This window comes from Vombatus ursinus, unplaced genomic scaffold (genome assembly GCF_900497805.2).
Source record: "Vombatus ursinus unplaced genomic scaffold, bare-nosed wombat genome assembly UNPS02014945.1, whole genome shotgun sequence".
NCBI classification, from domain to species: Eukaryota; Metazoa; Chordata; class Mammalia; order Diprotodontia; family Vombatidae; genus Vombatus; species Vombatus ursinus.
The window spans coordinates 5,522,967-5,538,010 of record NW_020954723.1 but is presented as its reverse complement, the minus strand read 5'-3'; the positions used below and the strand labels follow the sequence as shown (position 1 = coordinate 5,538,010).

Sequence of the window (15,044 nt, the reverse complement as noted above, 5' to 3'; positions counted from 1 at the left end):
TGCTCTAAATCCTCTAACTCTAAGCACTGGGCTTTTTTCACTTCACCATTCTGCCTCAAAACCATGGTAGCATTTCTTTATTGCTAATGGTGCAGTGGATAGAGCACCAAGGCTAGAGTCAGGAAGACTTATCTTCCTGAGTTCAAATCTTACTAGCTTTGTGACCCTGGGCAAGTCATTTAACTCTGTTTGCCTCAGTTTCCTCATCTGTAAAATGAGCTGGAGAAGGAAATGGTAAACCACTTCAATATCTTTGCCAAGCAAACCCCAAATGGAGGCATGAAGAGTCAGACGAGACCACAACAACTTGGCTTTTCTTAAGATTTTTATTTTTGTTATTTTGAGTCTAGATCTCCCAATCTTGCCTGAGCTAGAAGTATAGTCCCTATTTGAATGCTGATGGTTACAGAAGCATTTTTTCCAACTTGGGATGTTTTGTCTCTCTATAGGCAGCCCGGTGACCCACCATTCCAGGGGGCTTGCCATATTAAAGTTGGATTTAATGCAGACTCTGGATTGGCATTAGCCCCACTGTAGCTCAGAATTCTTGAACCCAAGCCACTCACCAACCCCAGCCTTTCCAATAGCAGAGATTAAAGGCATGGTAATTCCTGAATTAACAAATCACTCAAATAATCTCTGCTGGTACTACTTTACTGATGTAATACAAGAGAAAGAGAGAAAATTAAAAAAAAATAGAAAAGAAAATCTATCCTTTTTTATTTTGTACCTTAAATGTAGCATATCTTTGAGCACTGCATGTCCATAACATCCACATTTCTGAATTATCAGCAACCAGTGTTACAACTTTTGTTCTTCATGCTGGTAAGTTGCCCTGATCACAAGGTGTTCCAGAACACATACTTTTGCTGTAAATTTTGCTTACATTGACCTTTCAATTTTTAATGTTGCTGAGTCTTTCACTTCAAAGGAAACTCAGAAACTTTTAAAAATTCTTCTTAGCTGTAAGAATAAATATCTGTTCTCAGAGAGCTCTGGGCCAATAATATGTGACATTTCTTAGGGGTGTGAGGTATTTCTCAGTTCATGCCAACAGACAGCAATGACATTGTTTACCCACTTGGATGGAGAGGGAACCCCCAAAACATGGAAGACTTCTGGTAGTTGATTGGGAAGGCCAGAAGTTCCAAGGTAACCATATACTGAATTGCCCCTGTTTTTGTGCGCCTTTTCGAGTGAAATAATTGAGCCTTAAGCTAATAACTCACATTTATATTTTGTATTATATCAAAATTATTGTATTTAATCTTCATAACAACCCTGTAAAATAAAGATAATATACATATATAGTATAGTATAGTATAGTGTGTGTGTGTGTGTGTGTGTGTGTGTATACATATATAGTATGTTCCAGAAGCCTTAGTTCAGGGACAGGGAGGAGGGTGTGGAAGGAAAAGAGAAAGAGAATGAGAGGGAAAGAGAGTAAGGGAGAGAGAGAATGAAAGAATATCGGGTGGATATTGAGAGAATATGAGAGGGGAATAGGAGAAAATATGAGAAGAGAATGAAAGAGAGAGAGAGAGAAAAAACAAACAAGTACATAAATATCTGAAGGCTTAGGGTATGGTTTTATATACCTCCTTGAGTTGATTGTCACAGCAATTACCTGTTCTTCAAAAGGAGAAACTGAGGCTCAGCAGCCTTTAATAATTTTCCCACAATCACATAGCTTACTAAGTGGCAATCCAGGGCTTTCTTACTCTCAAACTCATTGTTCTTTACATTAGACCACATTTTCTGGAAGAAATAAGCCCAACTTTGCATTGTGCCTAACCAGATAGATACCAAGAGGGAACATGTGGCCCTCTAGGTCCTCAAGTGTGGCCTTTTTACTGAGTCCAAGTTTTACAGAACAAATCCTTTTATTAAGGGGATTGGTTCTGTGAAGTTTGGATTCTGTCAAAAGGCCCACACCCAGGGACCTAGAAGGTCATATGTGGCCTTGAGGCTGTAGGGACCTAAGAAATCATTTGATCTAAATTCAGTCTCCCTCTTCTACATCATTCCTTCCTCATCTCCCTAGCTACTATTATCCTTCCCTCAAAATCACTTTGTGTCTATATTTTGTAACATTTCATATATACTATGTAGGTGTTTTCCTTGGCTGATCGTAAATTCCCTGAGTTTCAGGAATTGTTGCTTTTGTCATCGCATCCCCACCTCCTGTCACATAGTTCTCTGCATGTAATAGCAGTTTAATAATGCTGGTGGATTCATTGATTGGCAAGAACACCTGGAGTTAATCTTGTTATTAGTTAATAGATACAGAGTTGGAAGAGATTTTAGAGACTAGCCCAGATCCTTAATTTAATAGATCAGGAAATCAAGGCCCAGAGAGGTTAACTTATCCAAAGTAGCTGAGCTATAACCTGAATCCAGGTCTTCTGATTCAAAACCCAATATTCTTTTCCCTGTATTATACTTTTTGTTAAGTAGTGATTCACTTGGAGGTTTTAGGAAAGTAAGAGAGCTGGTGATTTACAATTATCCCCTGTTGATGCAGTGGATGGAGTACTGGACTCAGAATCAGGAAAACTCATCTTCCTGAGATCAAATCCGGCTTCAGACACTTACTAGCCGTGTGACCTTGGGCGAGTCATTTAACCCTGTTTGCCTCAGTTTCCTCATCTGTAAAAGCCATGGGAGAGGGAAATGACAAACCATTCCAGTATCTTTGCCAAGAAAACCCAAAATGGGTTCAGGAAGAGTCGAATGTGACTGAATAACAACAACCCAAAAACCTGTTAGGATAAAAAACAGAACAAAGAAGTGTAGGTATAGTCGTCGGTCGGTCAGTAGACTTTTATTAATCACCTACTATGTGCCAAATGCTGTGCTGAGTGCGAGGGATTCAGAAAAAGGTAAAAGATACACTGTGCGCCTCTTGAAAGCAGGGATTGTCTTTTACCTTTATCTGGGGCTTACAGCCTAATGGGAGAGACAATAGGGAAACAACTTTACAAATAATATATCAGGATAAATTGTAAATAATCAGCTGAGAGAAGGTGAGAAGGTTTGGGGGGAAGCTTCCTGTAGAAGGTGAGATTCTAGCTGAGACTTGAAGAAAGCCAAGCTAGTCAGGAGGCAGAGATAAGAAGAGTATTCCACACATGACACCATGCATGATAGTAGAGCATGACTGATATGAGAGAGATTAAGTCAGTATTCAGCTGTGTATCCTGGTATGGCCACTGTGGTATCAGGAAGCGCTGGCTCTCACCTACCCTCAGGGGAGTGTCTGTGGCTGTCAGGGTTAGGGTTTTGCTGGCCTTTATTAGAGGCCTGTGCATGGTGTCTCGTTTCTTTATTCCCTTGGGAGAGTAGGCTTTAGCAAACCCCCTAGTTGCATCTGCCCGGGCTAGGAGAAAGTCCAGTGATAAAAAAAAGACAGAAACATGGTCCCCAGGCTCAACCACATGCTCCATATCTGCTGTAGTCTACTCAAGCTTTCCTTCTTCAAGAGGCCCCCAGCAATTGCTTAAAGTTGCCTTTGGCTAATTTCATCGTATGGCAGGTGCTTGGGTGTCCTGTTTTTTATACTTTGGTAGACCTACAAAACTCTGGTGTAAGAAATTTTCCATCTGTGCCAGTGAGTGAATACTCCAGGAATTTTGGAGTCAGTCCTCTTAAATGTGATGAAGGCAATCTGTGACCATCAGATTAGGTCTAAGTCAACTATCTAGGAAGTGGGTCATCTGTTGCAGTTCTTTATAGTGTTAGAAGATAGTGGGGAATGGTGAAAAGGACTCTGGACTTGGAGTGAAATGACCTGATAACAAACCCTGCCTCTGTCCCTTACTAGCCATATGATCTCAAGCAAGTCACTCACTAATATGAGGCAGCTAGTCAGTGGACAGAGTACTGGACCTGCATTTAGGAAGACCTGCGTTTGAATTTGGCTTCAGACTCTTACTGGCTGTGTGAACTTGGACAAGTCTCTTAACCTATTTGTCTCAGTTTCCTCATCTGTAAACTAGAAATAATAGCACAATCACCTAGGGTTGTTTTGAGGGTAAAATTAGATAATATTTGTAAAGCACTTTGCAAACCTTAAAACACTAGATAGACTTCTGGGTCACATGAGCAGTGAATTGGTGGACTATTCTCCCATACCTTTGACCTCTCAAACTTCTCCAAAACAGAAATTATGTGCCAAATATAAAGTAGCTTCAGCTGTTTGCATGGCCTAGGACCCCCAGAATCCCCCCAAAAAGTTAAAAAAAGGAATCCCCTTAAACTCAGGAACTGATACTCACTGACCCTGAGCTCACTCAGCACCCCTCCTCTATTTCCCCTGTTACCTGCATCAGGGCTGTACCAGCAGGCCCAAGGACACAACATAGAGTTGCATCAAATCCCACCATTGCACCTTGGTGCCCCATTACTTTTTCCAGAGCCATGGAGACCCCAGCTCCAGGTTGCTGAAATTTGCTCATGCCTTGACAGCCAGCTTGGCCATAGCCCTTCAGAAACCTGCTGGGAGCTACAGCCTGAAAGCACCAGTGCTGCAAAGTTCTGAACTGCCAGTGCGAGACCAGAGAACTGTGAAACAGAGGAAGTGGGACAGATCACCAGGACAGGACACTGTGCATGTGGGGAACTATGTATTACTCAACCAAACCAAAGGAGAAGGGCACAGTACTCAGCTGGGGCCAATTCTGAGAAAAATCAGCTCTGTTAGAGGCCTAGGCTGGTGATCCAGTGCAGAAAGAGGCTGAGATGATTTGAGACCTACCCAAGGAAAATCACTGTCAGAAGGGAAGTAGTCAGAAAGTGAGTAAAAAGGAAAATGGGGGGGGGTGGACTGAAATTACAAAAGATTTTAGGAAGAAGAGAACTCAGACCTCAAACATAAACAAACAAAACAACAGGAAAAAGTGTTAGCAATAGAAGGAAATAAGGCCTACACATCTATGAAGCATCTATGAATAAATACTGCAAAACAAAGGAAGATGATATGATACTTGATGAAACAGAGGACCCTGTGGAGTTTGAGGAGAACACAGGACCACCCCACGCCAATCCTGCATGGTTTAAAGGAGAAGGGAGATTTATGAAAGAAAAATTTATGGCCTATACAACAAAAAGAATGAACAGAATAGAAAAACTTGTATCTTCAATGGTTAACCTCATCAAAGAAACAAAAGAGGGAACAATAGATAGGAAATGCAAATACACAGAAGTAGAGAAGAAAAGAGAAAGAAAGAGAAGAAGAAAAAAACATTAAAAATATACTCACTATACAAGCAAAACATGGATTTCAAAGACAGGATGTGCGAGAAAACCTAAGGATTATAGGTCTCCCGGAAGAACACAACAGAACAAAAAAAATCTTAACACCATGATGAAGGAAATAATAGAAGAGTATTGCCCTGAACTTCTGAGCATAAAAAAATGAAGTTCTAATGGAAAGAATTCACAGGTCACCTGAAACAAACCCAACTCTGCAAACTCCAAGGTACGTAGTGGTTAAATTTAATAGTTCAATAAAGAAACAAGTTCTGCAAGCAATCAAGAGAAAGACCTTCAAATACAAAGGAGAAATTCAAACAATGCAAGACTTTTCTGCACCCGCTAGAAAACATAGGAAGGAAGAGAATGATGTGTTTTGAAGAACAGCAGAGCTCAGGATGCAGCCCAGGGCAACCTACCTTGCAAATCTGAGCTTAATCCTACAGGGGAAAAAATGGGCATTCAAAAATATAAATAAGAGTTTAAAACATTTTTAGAAACAAATCAGAACTGAAGAGTTTATGTGTTTCTGGAACACATCAAACAACAGAAATGCAGGACGAGTGAATAAATGCAACAGGCAAGGACAACAGCAACAAAGTGACAATAGAGAGACCAGTAAGAGACTCCTTTTCAAATATATGCAAAGGGACAGGGTTGAAGGCAGAAATCTGGTAGAGGTAACAGTAAAGAGACAGACAAGGGGGCATTATGGACAGAATCTGGCAGTGCCCTTTCTACAAGCGAATGCTCTTGTGTGACCCACATTACAACATAGAAAAGTATATAAAAGGAGGAGGGAAGAGAAGGGGGATAGAGAGGTGTGAGGGATGTGCCTGGGGTTAAGTCAAGGCTAGCATTGAGGGGAAGGTGATCTCTTTGGTCTCAGAGAAGTGGGAGTGATTGTGGAAGACAAAGGAAAGATTGAAAAGAATGAGGGCTGGAGGAGGAAGGAGGCTTTGCTTTGAAGGTGAGAGGGGCTTTCACTGATGAATACTTCTATGAGTGAAGAGAGGGTGTTGGTGTAGATGAGGACCTTACATCGGATGAGGCCTGGGGACTTTGGTGCTTGAAAAGTCTACTTGTCCTTGGGGGTGGGACCTCTGGGAAGCAATTGGCACCTGGGGGAGTGGGAGAGCATGGACCCAGCAAAGAGATTTCCAGGCAAATGTAGAAAAAAAAAGGTTAACAAGAGAGGATATGGAGCAATAGTGGACTGCATTATCATGGACGTGGTGGGGGAAGGGTCCTACCATGGGGCAGTGTCTTCTCTGACACCTAGAATAATTGGCATTGTTCTGGAAATGAGGCTGCAATGGAAAAGGGGAATCCATGGGGCAGACCCTGGATGGCAGTGGCAGACAGCACCTATAGGGGAGAGAGCCTAGAGTAGATGCCTTTGAAGCTTTGATAGCATTAAGAGTACAAAGAAAAGACAGACCACACAATTATAGGTATCATGAATTAGAAACTAAAAGTCTAGAGTAAACAGAAAGAGGATGGATGGATAATGAAGAGAGTAAGAGAAATTCTCTTTGGAAGGGGCACCAAAAAATGATACTTAAAAACTAAGGAACAGGACCAGTTGAAGGGGAGGAAAGAGAGGGGGAATATCAAAGGGGAAGAAGGGATTGGTAGTGAAGGGAAGAGAGCTAGTGAGAACAGAGCCACCTTTAAAATATTAAGTAAAGTATTAAAAGTATTTAAAATATTAAAGTAACAGAAGGATAATAATACCATGTTTAAAGCAAGAGGGAAATTGAAATTGAAAAGCTTCTGTACTGACAACTTTAATGCATCTAGGATAAGAAAGGAAGTGGTTAAATGGGGAAAAAAAAGTTCTTTGTGTCAGATTTCTCTAATAAAGGTTTGATATCTAAGATGTACTGGCAGTCAGGTGGCACAGTGGATAGAGTACCAGGGCTGGACGTGGGAAGACTCATCATACTGAGTTCAAATCCAGCTTCAGACATTTATTAGCGGTGTGACCCTAGGCAAGGCACTTAACCCTGTTTGCCTCAGTTACTTGTCTATAAAATGAGCTGGAGAAGGACATGGGAAACCACTCCAGTGTCTTTGCCTAGAAAACCCCAAATTGGGTCAGGAAGAGTTGGATGTGACTAAACAGCTGAACAAGACATTGAAGATTTATATCTATCCATTCATGTATTCATGTATATATGTGAATAGCAGCCATTTCCCAATAGATAAATGGTTAAAGGATATGAACAAACACTTCTGCAAAAAAGAACTGCAAAGTGTTCAAAATTATGTGGAAAAAATGCTCCAAATCACTAATAATAAGAGAACTATAAATCAAAACAACCAGAGGTTTCATCTCATACAACCTGCAAATTGGCAAAAATGACAAAAAATGGCAAAAGTCAGTTGGAGGGATTGTGGAAAGATAGGTGCACTAATGAATTGTTGGTGGAGGTTTGAAATTGTACAGCAATTTGAAATTATGCAAGTGGACATGGGACCTAGGTGGTACAGTGGTTAGAGCACTAGTCCTGGAGTCAGGAAGGCCTGAGTTCAAATGTGACTTCAGATTATTAGCTGTGTAACCCTGAGCGAGTCACTTAACCCTGTCTGTCTCAGTTTCCTCATCTGTAAAATTATCTGGATAAGGAAATGGCAAACCACTCCAGTATCTTTGCCAAGAAAACCCCAAATGGAGTTGCAGAGAGTTGGACGCAACTGAAAAATGACTGAACTGCAACATGGTTAGACCTGCAATTCATAGGAAGATCACATTGGCAGATGAGTGGAGGATGGACTGGAATGGAGAGAGTCTAGAGATGGAGAACAACCAGAAAACTATTGTGGTAGTAATCCACAAGTACAATGTTGACTGCTTCTACCAGGGCGGTGGTTATGGCTGTGGAGAGAAGGGGATATACAAGAAATGTTGGGAAGGTAGAGATGGGAAGACTTGGTAACAGCTTGGACATGTGGGGCGACCACGAGTGAGGAGCAGAGGATGATACTTAGATTCTTGGAGGTGAGTGACTAGGAAAATAATGGTACCCTCAACAGTAACAGGGACGTTTGGAAGAAGGCAGGGTTGGAGTGAGAGGGGATGTGTAAATGTGTTTTAGAAACCATAATGCACTATATAACTGGGAACTTTTATTATGATTGTTGTTATGCAAGCTGATGACTACCATTGTCTTAATTGCTTGTCAGCTGCTACGTCTTTGAACAGTATATTCTTGGAGGATTCAGTAATGTTTGAGCATTATTTCTGGGAGGAAAACGTTAACCTGTGTATAGGTTTCTATGTAGAGCATGCTGCTTTAGTTTGTGTCTAATGTAAACACCCACTTCCTCCCCCCCATTCCCTCCCCAGTAACCACAAAAAAATGGAATGCAGTTTGAGATTCATGCTGTTTGTGCCGTATGATGGAACTTTGCTGTGGAGCTCAAATAGGTGCAGAGCTGATGAGGTCTTTCACTGTCAAAGCAATTAGAGGAAAAAGCTGGCAATTTCTGAGCTATGAGATGCATCCTCCCTCTCACCTGGTGTTTTATGCATTGCATTGTCTTTTCTAGCATAGAAGCATCTGCAGCATAGAAGCATCTCCTTTGGTTTCAGAAATGCTCGGGAATACTGCAGATGATGAATAAATAAGAATAATTAGCCGAAGGCCTGAAATTATTTTACGAACAGATTGAAGGAAAAAGAATCCCCTTTATGATAAACCCTAGAATTTGGAACAAAAATGGCACTCCAGGGACAAAAATGCTTATTAGCTGTTGTCAGAATTGGATGGAGCCAACCATCCTTTGAATAGAAAGCCAAATAGACACAACAAAGCAGAAACACATGGCAAGATGTGTAGGACGGCAGATCTGGGTGTCAAGTGAATCATAGTGAGCTTAGGAAGCTATGAGAGTCTATCCATGGTGACTAAAGAAGAGGAAAAAGAAAATGGCTTCTATCTGAATTTCCAGGAAATATTTAACAGTGACTGTGATGGCCATTAGCCTGCAACCTGTTTCTCTTCTCAAATGTTTCCAGTTTTAATGCGTTGCACGTTTTTCTCACATTGACCTGGTTTTCCCATAACATATTTCAGATCCTTTGATGGGTCCTACCAGCAGCATGACTCATAAGGGAGAGAACATCAGGCTTTTTCTCAGCCCTGTGGATAGGATGAGAACTAAATCAGGACACTTGAATTTGAATCCTATCTCTGTTAACTTACCAACTGGGACACGTTGCTTAAGCTCTCTGAGGCTGCTAGATAGAGCACCAGGCCTGGAATAAGGAAGACCTGAGTTCAAATGTGACCACAGACACTTACTACCAGTGTAATCTTGGGTAGGTCACTTAACCTCTAGCCTGCCTCAGTTTCTTCAACTGTGAAATGGCCATAATAATACCAGTTGCCTCCTAGGTTTGTTTTAAGGGTCAAATGAGAGAATATTTGACAAGTACTTAGCACAGTGCCTGGAACATAGTAGATGTTGATGATGAAGATGACAGTGGTTGCTAACATTTATATAGTATTTACTATGTGCCAGGTATTGTGCTAAACACTTTACAGTTATTGTCTTGATTGATCCTTGAAACAACCCTTGTAGGTAGGTGCTATTATTATCCCCATTTTACAGATGAGGAAACCAAGGAAGACGGGGGGGGGGGGTTTGTTTTTTAAACATTTATTTAGTGCTTACTGTGTGCCAGGCACTGTACTAAGTGCTCTGCAATTACCTCATTTGATCCTCACAAAAACCCTGAGAGTTAGGTGCAATTATTATCCTCGTTTTATGGATGAGGAGACTTAGGCAAACAAAGGGTAAATGACTTGCCCAGGGGTAACACAGCTTGTAAGCAACTGAGGCCAAATTTGAACTCGGGTCTTCTTGACTTCAGGCCCAGGGGCTCTATCCACATCACCATCTAGCTGTCCCTAGTAGATGCATAATAAATATTTGTGTCCTTCCTGCCTCGTTTTTGAAATAAGAGGAGTTGAATTAAATCATGTCTAACTCCAGCTCTCTAAGGTCAGTGAAATTCCTCCATAGTCTACTGTTAGGACTTTGAACAAGTCATTTAACCATTCTGGGCTTCAGTTTCCTCCTCTGTAAAGTGAAATTATTGCCCAAGATGATCATGAATGTCCCTTTTATCCCTGTGAGCCAGAATATGTCTATGCTGACTGTGAGAGGTACGGCTTTAGAGAGAAGGAGCAGTACCAGGTAGATTTAAAGATACTACACTGATGTCAGGCTGTGAATGGTTGTTTCCCTGATCACTTTCCTCTCAGTACCACACAAAAATGCCCTGTGTAACAAAAAAATGTAAGAATTCCATTCACTGATTCACTCACTCATATAGCAAGTATTTCAGGGCCTGCCCTGTAACAGTCACCGTGCTGGGTATTTGGGGTAGAAATGGTTTCACTGACTATCATTGTCCTCCTTGGATCATTAGTTACATTGCTCTATGAAGTGAGAATTAGCCCCAAATGAGGGCTGTACTTCCCTCTTAAACTCTCACATCAGACTTTCTGCTATAATTCTACTGCAGGAATCTCCAGTGTCATTGCCTTTTGGAAATTTTTATGGTTCTTTCAGCAAGATTATCAACTTCATTTCAAAAAAGTCATAATACTCTGCATACCTTTTGAACTAAGCCTATACCTCAAAGAGAATCCAAAAAAAAGGAAAAACACCCACATGTACAAAAATATTTATAGCAGTTGTTTTTTGTGTTGGCAAAGAATTGGAAACTGAAGGGGTGCCCATCCATTGGGGAATGTCTGAACAAATTGTGGTATATGATTGTGATGGAATACCAGTGTGATGAAGGTGATGATTTCAGAAAAACCTGGTGAGATTTATGTGAACTGATATGAAGTGGAAGTGAACAGAACCAGAAGAACATTGTACACAACAACAGAAATATCATAATGATAATGAAAGACTCAGTTACTCTGATCATTACAGCGATCAAAGATACTTCCAAAGAATTCGTGCTAACAAATGCTATCCACCTCCAGGGAGAAAACTGATTAACTCAATGTAGATTGAAACTTTTTTTTTTAACTTTCTTTACTTTTCTTGCTTTTTCTTTTTAACATGGCTAATATGGAAATATTTTACATGATTTCATATGTACAATGAGTATCATATCGCTTGCTTTCTCAATGAGTGGGGTATGAACTGGAGAGGGAGGGAGAAAATTTGGAATTGAAAATTTTAAAAAAGAATGTTAAAGAATATTTTTAAAAAAGTCATAATGGCCACAAGAACTCAAAGAACTTGTAAGTAGCTCTGACCATACTAAGAGTTAAAAAATATTTCTACTAAGAGAAATACTTTCAAAATGTTCTGGTCACTCATTGTGCACATCTGCATGGGTACAAATTCAAGGCGACAACATCTGATCATAACATTAAAACTAGAAGCTATCTTTGAGGCCATCAATATGAATAGCTAATGTATCACTATGTGTTAGGGATTATGCTAAACACTTGACACATTATTATCTCATTTGATCCTCCTAACAGTCGTGGGAGGTTGGTGCTATTATTATCCCCCTTTTACAATTGAGGAAATTGAGGCAAATGAAGGTTAAGTGGCTTATCCAGAGTCACACAGCTAGTAAGTGTCAGAGGTGGGATTTTGAAATCAGGTCTTCTTCCTTCACTCGATCTACTCTGCCACCCAGCTTTTCAGTTTCTAATTTGATGCTACATAAGTGACCATGCTGTATCATTAAAGATAATTTCTCTTGGATAATAAATGAGTGCCATAGCAAATTTAATTAATATTCTTTTGGCCACCTGTTTTCCAGCTTCATGTCTAAACTTTCCCTTTCCCAAAAGGGTAAACCATGACTTCAAAGCCTGGTCTAGTTTGGACCCTGTTCTGCGTGCTTCTCTTTGTATAATCCTAGGACACTGTCAGTCTTCCTCTTCAGACTGCCCTCTAAAGTAACAAAGTCAAGTGAGTTGTAAAAAGCCTGGTGTCAGCTCTACTGCTTTACTCCTCCTATTCATCCGGTCTCAAAACCTCAGCATCATCTTTAACCTTCCTCTCATCTTCAGTGCCTCACTGAATGGCCTTCTTATCTGTTTGGCCCTAGGCAGTTTCCATCCCTTCTCTCAACTTTTGGTCCTCAACCACAGAATGAGGATGTTCAACTAGATAATTTGAAGTCTCTTCAAAACTTATATCACAGAGCTCATCTCTGGTGAATTCAGCAAGTGGGACGCTCTCTGGCCCTTTATTCACTATATCTTGTTTCTGTTCTCACCTCCCTGTTCCCTACTGCCATACCCCAAATTCCTAGGCTCAGGCTCTTGCTACCTCTGCTGGGACTTTTGCAGTCACATCCTCCACCTTATTCTACTACAAGTAGCCTATTATTGTGACAGTGCCTGTCTGGGAAATTGGTAATAATGTACTTGGAGGTGTTTTTGCACAGTGAGTTACATGAGCTCCCTACAAACTTTATGTGGGATTATGGTGAAAATGGGTTGTGATGCCTAAAATTGGTTCCATTTTCTCTCTATGAAATTTGTACAGGCATTATCTGCTTGTAGATTTCTTCCTGCTTGAGCCTCTCTTCCTTTTAAGTAACGTTTTAGATGAAAGAATAGGAAAGATGATTTGGGTGGGAATGGAGGGGAAAATATTTGGCTTCTCGGGGCTTTTTAACTTCCCTGAACCAACTTGGATTGGATAGTAAATTTCATAAAAGATACGTTTGTTCCATAAAGCGTCTCTTTTCCCAGAATTTTGCATGCCTTAGTAATATCACCCTCTGTTTCTTCAGGGAATGGATACCTTCAAAGTCAAGAGGAAAGTCTTTTCAGAAAACCAGGAGCCAGCAACCTCTTTTCCTGTGCCTTATGATTTGCCTCCAGAAATTTACGACCATAACGGTAAGACTTGGATTAATAAAAAGTATGCGTGTGTGTATGCCCCCAAAGCAAAAAAAGCAAATTACATGACATCCCCAAAGAACGAATTTTTATGGTTTCTCTGTAGTAAGAGAAGGAGCACTAGATTTTGCTTCAGGTCATGTGGTGTGCTAGAATGACTGGAAAGTCATAGAGGCCCTGAGTTTGAATTCTGACTCTACTACTTGCTAGCTGTGTGACTTTGGATGGCTCATTTAAGATCTCTGGGCTTAGATTTTCCTCAGCTGTAAAATAAAAGCATGGGACTAGGTGACTTCTGAGGTTGGCTTTGTGACTCTTACCCGTTCAAGGTTTTCCTTGATCTTCCATCTTAACCTGATATAAAAGTATTGAGGGTGGAGGTTAGCAGGACACACACAGAGTGTGACTTAGGTTCCACACCATCTAGATGGGTATGTGGTCCTGGGTCCCTTACTATCCTGATCACCTTTTTTTTTTTTAATAATTAATTTATTTTTAGTTTTCAACATTCATTTCCATAAGATTTAGAGTTAAATTTTCTTCCCCTCCACCTCCTTCCCCTCCCCCAGACGGTGGCATGCAATCTGATACAGGCTCTACTTATACATTCATATTGAGCATATTTTCCCATTAGTCATGATGTAAAGAACAATTAGAACTAATGGGAGGAACCATGAGAATGATGCAATAAAATAAAACAACAAAGGAAAAGGAGAGCAAATAGTATGTTTCGATCTGCATTCAGACTCCATAGTTCTTTCTCTGCATGTGGATAGCATGAGTCTTTTGGAGTTGTCTTAGATTCTTACATTGCTGTGAAAAGCCAAGTCTATCAAAGTCAGTCATTGCACAGTATGGCTGTTACTTTGTACAATCTTCTCCTGATTCTGCCCATTTCACTCTCAGAGAGCATCCTGATCACCTTCTTGTGGACCATATCATCTAATACCAGTCATAGAAAAAAGCCAGGAAAGCAGTAATGGAAGATAGGTGTCCCAAATGGTGATCCATTTAGATTTTTTTTAATTAATTTTTTCCCAATTAACTGAAATTTATTTTCTCTCCTTTCAACCTAACATCTCTCTCTCATTGGAAAAGGAAAAAAAAAAACCACAAAACCAAAAACCTCCTTGTAACTAGTATGCATAGTCAGGCAAAATTAATTCTCTAAATTGGCCATATCCAAAAAATAGATGTCTCATTCTTCACCCTGAATTCATTACCTCTCTGTCCAATAGTAGGTGGCATGCTTCATTATGCTTTTCTCTTGTTTCACGTAGTTGACCCTTGTATTCTTCGTTAAGGATCACATTATTTCCCCTTGAAAAATGCTCTAAAGGTCTTCCTGCAGAGAGCAAAGCATCTTCCTCAACTATGCAGCATTTTATGTACTGTTAATACCCAATAACATGCTGAAAATGGTAGTAACTGAAATATAATTTCATGTCGTTAATGCTATAAATGGGCATTTGGACTATGAGGAAAGGCATTTTTTTATTATGCTTTGGGAAAGTGAGTGGCTAATAACATTTCAAAAGCGTTTTTCATTTTTCACAGTGGTTTGTGATCTATTCCCATACCTATAAAAATATTTCTGGTTATTTTCACATCAAAGGATGATGGTTAAAAAAAAATGCGGCTAGACTTCAGACATAGGCAAGATCCTTTCTTTGTTTTTGTGGGGACAGGTTTAGATGTACACATGACCATCGAGATGGGGGCTGCCTGTAGGGTGAGTCTGTGATCAGGCTTTACTAATCTTTGATTTGAGACCCCATCTTCACTTGTGATTAGGTGGGAATAGAATTGGAGAACTTAGGTCACTATGAAAAGAAATTAAAGATATGTAAGGTACAGTAAAAGAGACAAACGGAACTGGGAACGTTAAAA

The 15,044-nt window shown here is 40.3% G+C and overlaps 1 protein-coding gene across 3 annotated transcripts in view; it reads left to right on the top strand.

The window, feature by feature from the left end:
• The window catches only part of TDP1 (tyrosyl-DNA phosphodiesterase 1), a 162,158-nt gene that overhangs the window by 125,250 nt on the left and 21,864 nt on the right, over positions 1–15,044 (top strand). For all 3 annotated transcript variants that reach the window (XM_027844894.1, XM_027844892.1, XM_027844893.1), the window contains exon 15: positions 13,046–13,154. In XM_027844894.1, the coding sequence (XP_027700695.1) occupies positions 13,046–13,154 (109 nt within the window). The remainder of the gene's footprint in view (positions 1–13,045; positions 13,155–15,044) is intronic.